This window comes from Sinocyclocheilus rhinocerous, unplaced genomic scaffold, assembly GCF_001515625.1.
Source record: "Sinocyclocheilus rhinocerous isolate Xijiao unplaced genomic scaffold, SAMN03320098_v1.1 scaffold783, whole genome shotgun sequence".
NCBI lineage: Eukaryota > Metazoa > Chordata > Actinopteri > Cypriniformes > Cyprinidae > Sinocyclocheilus > Sinocyclocheilus rhinocerous.
Genome location: NW_015654936.1, coordinates 192,764 through 201,680, shown reverse-complemented (window position 1 = coordinate 201,680; position 8,917 = coordinate 192,764). Strand labels below are relative to the sequence as shown.

Genomic DNA, 8,917 nt, shown 5'->3' with positions numbered 1-8,917 from the left:
GCAGCTCGAGTTCCTGAAGAGGAACGTCTCAGGTTACGTATGTAACCATGGTTCCTCGAGGGAACGAGAAGCTGCGTCTCGGGGCCATACTTTCGGCATCTCTGCCAGCGCTTGCTTCACTCCTAGAAGCTGACGCTGGTTTCACCACACATTCTTTTATAGCTTCCTGGTCATTACGTCACCCGCCCGTGACGTCTCGCCCATCTATTGGACTGATTACACATGAGGTTCAGAGCCGGTCACGCTGAAAGGCATTCCCGAAGCATCCTCAGATGCAGCTCGAGTTCCTGAAGAGGAATCATGGTTACATACGTAACCTGAGACATTTCATTTAAGATTTGTGGTGGCATTCAAGTGTGTTTGTATATTTAAAAATATTTTTGTTAATTTCTTAAAGTTCATTCAAGTAGGCCAATTCCATACAAGAGCTTAAGAGCACTAAGACATTTGTTAGCAGTTGGATATCAGATATTTTGATAGTGTCTGCACTAATTCCTAGTATGGGTAACCATACTTGGCCACATGTCACGTCACTTTTTTTTTTTTTTTGATTTAGAAGAAAATGCAAATAAAGTTGTGCAGTTCTATTAATTTCTACAAATTAGATTCATTTTAATTGCGTGCTTCGGTTAATCAGTTCAAAACACTAATTCAGTGATTTGTTTGCATCATAATAATCCAGAAATGGTATTCTGTTTTATTCTGTAAAATATATTTGAAGATAAACTGTATTATGCACATTTGTTATAATGCATTCTTTAAGAATGAAAATAAATAACATAACAGTCTTCAAAATGACTGATCATTCTTCATTTGTAAGAATGTTTAGAATGATGGTTCCTCTGAGGAAAAAAAAATATTGCAAATGCATACATATTGAAAATCAGACTGCTGAAAAATATTAATTTAAATGTAAATATGACAAATTTTGATATTTTTGCTACAATTCCAGCCTTAGATTTTAGGAATTAACCTCCTTGGTTGAAAATATTTCACTAACCCACTGACCGCAAAAAGAAGCTGCATTAGTGCAAAAGTATTGGCACCCCCCAGTATCTAATACTGGTACTTTTACACTGAGATCCATTCAGTTGTCATAGCTGTGCAAGCTACGTCATCCTCTCTCGGGATTTAGTCTCTTTGCTGGCTTTGTTAAGAAGTGATTAAAGATGTCAGCTGCCAGGTTGAAGGGTTGTTTTCTTCTGAAGTCTCAGTAGGGAGTGTTTTGAATGGAGTGCCAGACTTTAAATCAGAGCTGCCGGGTCACAGGAGGACGCTGGTTAGACTGTGCTGACGGTGGCTTGGCATCGCTCTTGTGGTTCTGCTCAATTCTTCTACCATTCATTTACTCAGCTCTGTTTAAAGATTACTGGAGTAGATCATAGAGCAGGCATGCAGGGTCAAAACCTTCATCAACGTCACAATGGTTGCCAGTTATGAATGGAAACATATAAACAATGGCTGTATGCTATTTACATGAATCAGGCGCACACAGAACAAGCCTTTTTTACAGTTTTGGTCTATAAAAATGGGGCCTCCAAGAATGTTGCTAGAAATGAATGGCTTGTCTGTAAAACTTCAGGCTGTTTTTGTGTGAATAATGGCAGCGTATTATTTTCCTGGCACTTTTATTGCAAACCACCACTGGATCTCTCGTACGTCAGCTCCTAATAATGCTCTTGCGCGTCTCAATCTAAAATTGAGTGTGGCATTTTGTTAAATTTAGAATTGCAATCTTTATTAGCCATGCCCGTTTCGGTGTGGGAAGTGTCACATCAATAAATGAGCTTTTGAAACGCTTAATAAGACCATGAAATGCCACATGCTCCATCAGCCTGGCCTTTATGCCGCACACAAAGACAGTCACAAAGTTTTCATTTAACATTAGAAACATGCTTGTTTGTTTTGTATTCATGTTAATTTCATATGGTTTTGATTGAAGTACAATTAATGACTCCACAAATGTCATCTGGTGTAACCATGAAGCAAAATATTTAAACTTGGAATACTTAATCATTATTTATCTTAATCAAATAATTATTAACTTAATCATTATTTTACAAAATGTTATTCAATATGTTCTTCAAGATAATAAATGTTTATGCAAATATAATTAATTATTAGTTCATAAATATGATTGTTTTTTGGGAGTTGCACCACATTACATTTTATAATCTGAACTGTCCTAAAATGTCAAATAATGTGATATTTTGAGACTGATCTTGACACATGACACTGTCTTTTTAATATATAATTTTTTAATATTTATAAAATGCATGCTGGGTGGACCACATGACTTTGTTGGTTGCACCAAAAGGTTTTTTCCCCCCCACAAATATTAATAAACACTTTTATTAGGGAAAAAATATTTATTTTATTTTATTTTATTTTTAATCCTAAAATGTTACTAAAATATTTTTAAAGATAAATCCTAAAAGGTCAAATGATCTGATATTTGAGATATATACTTTTTTGTTCCATCCATCCATCCATCCCCCAAAATGTTTCTGCTTGTTGGGTGGACAAGTTGACTTTGGTCTCACTAAAGTCATATTTAATAAGCAATTTTATTGGAAAAAGTGATTTATTTTCAAAAATAATAATACAAGATTACACCAAACTACTTTAAGATTTCTTAAATTTCATTTTAATAAGGATTTTTTTCACTATGAGGACAGTTGTGTCACCTTTACATTTTGACTTTATGCCCCCCAAAATATCAAAATAAGTTTTAATACATAATCTAAATATGTGACTGTGGACCACAAAACCAGTCTTAAGTCGCTGGGGTATAATTTAGCAATAGCCAAAAAAACATTGTATGGGTCAAAATTATCGATTTTTCTGTATGCCAAAAATCATTAGGAAAGTAAAGATAGATCATGTTCCATGAAGATAGTTTGTAAATGTCCTACCGTAAATATATCAAAACTTAATGTTTGATTAGTAATATGCATTGCTAAGAACTTCATTTGGACAACTTTAAAGGCGATTTTCTCATTCATTTGATTTTTTGCACCCTCAGATTCCAGATTTTCAAATAGTTGTATCTCGGCCAAATAATGTCCTATCCTAACAAACCATACATCAATGGAAAGCTCCTAAATTGTATGACAACACTATAAAAGAGCATTCCAGACAATTAATAAAATGCTAATTAAATAATCCAAACATACCCAAGCCATGCATTTGGCCGTTTGACAACGAGCAAAGGACATGGAACATGTTATGTGTATCTAACACATTTTTAGTGAAACAAACTCAATTTGAAAATGCAAATGCAAAGCTATCTTAATCTTGCTCCAAGGTAATTTTTAGTAGATGTTCCTTCCCCTCAAGTTCACACAGACATCAGGAATCACGGGTATTTCATCACATGAACTATGAACATGTTTCACTAACTATTTCTACATGGGATGAGAAAACGATGTGTTATCGGTGGTCTTGCAGGAGTACACCATCGATGTGTTCTTCAGGCAGAGCTGGAAGGACGAGAGGCTGAAGTTCAAAGGTCCTATGGCTGTGCTCCGTCTCAACAATCTCATGGCCAGCAAAATCTGGACCCCCGACACGTTTTTCCACAACGGAAAGAAGTCAGTCGCCCATAACATGACCATGCCTAACAAACTGCTGCGGATCACAGAGGAAGGAACTCTGCTTTACACCATGAGGTGAAGCTGCTGCTTATTTTCCTCAGAAAATAATCACCTTTTCATGTCATTTCCTTTTAATGTTGGTGTTTGATCTGAAGCGATCTGGGTCTCTCTCAGCATAGAAATATATTCAAATTTTTTTTTTTTAAGTATTAGTCTATAAATGTATATTTTGGATTGCTAGTATAATTTTATATTTGGCTGTGTCATAAATAACATGGACCTCAGCCTCTCGGGACTAACGCACAGTCGCACACATCAGGACAACACATGTTATAAAGCATCCTTTAGACTGCTTAATTAGTAGATTATGATGGAAGTTCATATTTGTGTCAATAGGGGGTTGACATTTACTGATTTATCATGTTGTCAGAGAACTGAGCAGTAGTAATTCCTGTGTAAAATGGGCGGTCTGACCAGTGCATAATAAGACATATAAGCGGTTGCACAGGTCCCCATATGCCAGGGGTTCAGACAGTAATGCATGGTAATAATAGCTTTGATGAAGTTTGCTTGTGTCAGTCATGGTGCATAGAAGAGGAAAAGATGTTATTGGTTTAATTCTGAATTCACGAGTGCTTTGAAGACGCTGTGTCAATGAAACAGCGGTGCACTGTGTTATCGTGGGCACTTCAAGATAGGTTAATAAATCTAGATACCTTATTATCTGAATTGTTTGGATTTTTAGTAAGCACATTAACTTAACTTCCACTGACCAGTTACATTTTACAACACTGCATGTTTGCTGTGGGTCTGAGCAAAATCAGGGCTGAATAGAAATGCAAGTTCACTCTCTGACAGTAGGTGGCGCTTATGGGACAGAAGGAATACTGTGGTAACCATGGTTACTGCTGTACACAAACTTTCTTTTTCTGACATTTCTGACATTGATGGACAAGAAAGGAAGTCACAACAGTATTTAAATGTTTTCAAACAGATATTCAGTATTGTATTCACTTCGGCGTTTATCAAACAACACCAAATACTTTTGTTTACCCTTGTACATTTTTGGATTTTAATCTGGACTAAAACATGCCAGATTATTTTTCTATTATTAATAATAATAATAATACTAATAATATCCTCTATTGTAATTTTTATAAACCACTGGCAGGTGTTTTTGCTTTATTAAAGCAGCAATCTCACTAAATTTTGATACATTTCTCTGAAAGCGATGGTTGAACTTTTACATTTTTTAAAGTTTACTTGATAAGTAAATATATCCTCATATTAAAGATAATATTAAAGATAATTAAAGATAATTATACTAAGACCATCTGGTAAAACCTTACAGTTAGGTGTCAGTGTAGGATGTATATACTGGTTAGGTTAAATGGTAGGGAGTGGTAGGGAATAAATAGTAATGTGATGTCATACTTTTAAAAAGAGTTTTCAGTGAAGTTTCGAAATTCTTTGGTTGAGGAAACATGACAATATACAGTTAAAATGTTTCACATTTTCGCGCTTGGGCGAGTAATTTGCAGACTGATTTCCTAAATGCACGTGAAATCACCAACATGCCAACAAACCAATGAGAACACAGAACAATAATGACAATTCATAGCAAGAGAGCGCAGACGCCAAAGCTGATGTGGATCCACTCATCTGAATCCCTCTGGAACTGTCTCAGATTTGCAGAAAATTGCAGTTGTTTGGCAAATAAATAATTTACAGACCGTTTCATATGCATTCCCAACATTTTAATTATGCAATTTCAATGTTACACCTCAAATGACAAGGGACTGTTCATATTTAGCCTCAGATGGCTTCAGTATGCATAGTATTTAGATAATATAGCTAATTTAATGCTATAATAAACACAAATGTGACCCTGGACCACAAAATGTATTATATTTGTATATTTGTACAATACATTGTATGGGTCAAAATTATCGATTTTTCTTTTATGCCAAAAATCATTAGGATATTAAGTAAAGATCATGTTCCATTAATATATTTTGTAAATGTCCTACCGTAAATATATCAAAACTTAATGTTTGATTAGTAATATGCATTGCTAAGAACTTCATTTGGACAACTTTAAAGGTGATTTTCTAAGTATTTTGTTTTTTTTGCACCCTCAGATTCCAGATTTTCAAATAGTTGTATCTCGGCCAAATAATGTCCTATCCTAACAAACCATACATCAATGGAAAGCTTATTTATTCATCTTTCAGATTATGTATACATCTCAATTTCGAGAAATTGACCCTTATGACTGGTTTTGTGGTCCAGGGTCACATATATGATCATCATAGAAAATGTTTACTGGAGTCATTGTACAATATGTGTGAGCTGCATTAGAACAGTCAAACTGCATAGAAAACATTGCGTTCTATGGAAGAAAGTAAGTCAAATTAATTATTTAACATTGAAAAAAAATCTCCCATTTCTCCTTGAAAGAGATTTCTTTTGTAATATTCTTAGTTTTTCTTTCTTCTTGTAGGTGTTATTTTTGTTTAGTCTATTGAGGATGTGTTTTCGTCTCTCTGCCACTTGTAGTCTTGTGAACAGAGCAAATTGAACAGCAGCCAGATGTACTGGCCAATTGAATCCACCTGCCCTGCCCTCCAGCTGTGGCTCTGAGCTGTGATTGGTTGAGCTGACTGCCTGGCCACATGCAGGGTGGGGTTCATTACCCTGCAGAGCTCTAGTGAGAGAAAGAGAGGTAGAGCGGGGTTTGTAACTGTGCACCTTATAGACGGCGGCTCCCACACCCCCCTCAGACCCACACTGCAGCAGAAAGACTATTTTTAGCTCCTTTTCATGAGAAGGAATGATGCTGGGAACTTGATTTTGATGCTCTGCAACTAAAAGCCCATGTTGCTTAGATTTGCTCCTTTGGTAAGTGTAGTCTTATGTAACAGAAAACCTTTCATTTAGCAACCCTACATTTCAAACCAGAATATCTAAAGAATGCATGTGGATAATTTAGTGAATATTTAAAGGTAAATTATGTAGTTTTCAGGGTTTAAATATTTAAATATGCAGAGACAACTGATAGGTTGATTCCCCCGAAAATAATATTTTCAGATATATATATATATATATATGGATAGTGGGTTAGGTTGTTGATGGATGGATGGATAGCAGATTAGATCATTGGATAGATGGATGGATGGCGGGTTAGATCGTTGGATGGATGATAGATGGATAGAAGGATGGATGTGTGGAAGGATGGATAGTGGGTTGGATGGATGGATGGATAGATGGACAGATTTCAGTAAAGGACTGATTCAAACTGATTCAAAAGTTAATGAGTCTTTTTAAATGATTCATTACAAGAATAGGCTCATACAATAAGAGTCCTTTTCTAGGAAAATATAATAGAAAGATGGATGGATGGATAGTGGGTTAGATAGTTGGATACATAGATAAATGGATCGACAGTTGGGATAGATAGATGGATGGATGGATGAATGGACAGATTTCATTAAAGGACTGATTCAAAAGTTAATGAGTCTTTTTAAATGATTCATTACAAGAATAGGCTCATACAATAAGAGTCATTTTTTTTAGGAAAATATAATAGAAAGATGATGGATGGATGGTGGGTTAGATCGTTGGATGCATAGATAAATTGATTGACAGTTGGGATGGGTGGATAGAAAAATGGATAGATGGATGGATGGATGGATGATAGATGGATAGATAGTTGGATGGATGGATTGATGGATGGATGGATATATAAAAAACATGCAGTTGAGTAAGTGAGACAGATTTAGTTTGAATTTATAATTGATGGAGGTTTTTCAATGAAGGACTGATTCAGAAGTTCATGAGTCTTTTTGAACAATTTATTACAAAAATAGGCGTATAAGAGACATTTGCTAAGACAACATAGTTGTTTGCCATATTTTGCCATCTTGCTATATTTTGTGGTTGGTTGCATTTTTGTCTCTTTAGAATCAGTTCAGTCTACAAACTCACATTTACAGACTTTGACTTTAATATATTTATATTCTGTCAGCTGCTTTTCACATTTAGCATACATTTTTATGTTGCATAAGCTTTCTGGTAGCATTTCATCCAAGTTGGCGCAGACACGTACATTCGCTCACACACACCCACTTTGCTTTGCTGATTATCTATTACCTCTGTAAGGACAAGGACTGCATAACACTGCTGCATTAACATTACTCTCTGTGTGTGTGTGTGTGTGTGTGTGATGATCCATTAGTATTTCAGCGCATTATGCTGCTTCAAACTATACTGACATTGCTCCCTTCTCCTCCAGGTGGACAGACTGGCCGGCACAATGAAGGAGGAGAACTTGTTCCGCAGACGGTTCTCTCTCTGTCCCACAGCCACCTCGCCTCCCAAGATCGACCCGCGTGTGCTGACCCGCAACCTGTCCTATGGAGGAGACAATGAACTGTACCCGCTCAGCCCAGGTATCCATTCAATTCCTGAATGTGTGGAAGCACCACATCCTTCAAGCACAAGAGACACATGCAGCAGCTCACTGCTTCTGAGTCACTACGGTCATAGAAAATAGTTAAAGTGTTAAAGAATTAAAGCAAGATTATTATTGTCATGAAACCGTATTCATAGTGGGTTTAGCTTATCAATTTACTGTATTTCAGAGTGAAACTGAGTAATTAGGAGAAATAATACAGGGCAGTACTGACTTAATTATGAATTTGATTGGCGACTGTTGGCAATTACCAAGAATGCCACAGCAACCATTTTGCAGTACCCTGGCAACCAACTAGAACACCTTAGGAACTGCATAGCAAGTTGCTACAAACCTCTCAAAACACCTTAGCAACCACATAGCAATGGCCTGGAAACCACCTAAAACACCTGATAGATACAGTATGCACTAAAAACACTAAAAACACCCAAGCCATATAGCAACACCCTGGCAACCACCTAGAAGACATGAACATTGCATAGCAATGCACTAACAGTGACTAAGAACACCTTAGTTGCATGGCAACACCCTAGTAATGACCTAGAACACTCAAGGAAATGCATATAAACATGCTAGAAGTGTCTCAGAACACCTCAGCAACCGCATAGCAACGCCCTGGCAACCACTTAAAACACTCAAGAAACTGTATAGAAATGTGTTTTAAATCTCTCAGAACACCTTAGCAACTGCATATCAATGCCCTGGCAACCACCTAGAACACTTAAAACTGCATAGAAACCTGCTATAAATCTTTCAGAACACCTTAGCAACCACATAGCAATGCCCTAACAACCACCTAAAACTCTCAAGGAACTGCATAGAAACATGCTAGAAGTGTCTCAGAACA

General features: G+C 36.4%; 1 protein-coding gene across 1 annotated transcript in view; it reads left to right on the top strand.

Moving 5' to 3' along the window:
- LOC107717812 (oxysterol-binding protein-related protein 5-like) overlaps window positions 1–8,917 on the top strand; it is a 56,172-nt gene that overhangs the window by 24,337 nt on the left and 22,918 nt on the right. Inside the window, exon 2 of the mRNA XM_016524681.1 lies at window positions 7,891–8,096. Within this exon, the coding sequence (XP_016380167.1) occupies window positions 7,891–8,096 (206 nt within the window). The remainder of the gene's footprint in view (window positions 1–7,890; window positions 8,097–8,917) is intronic.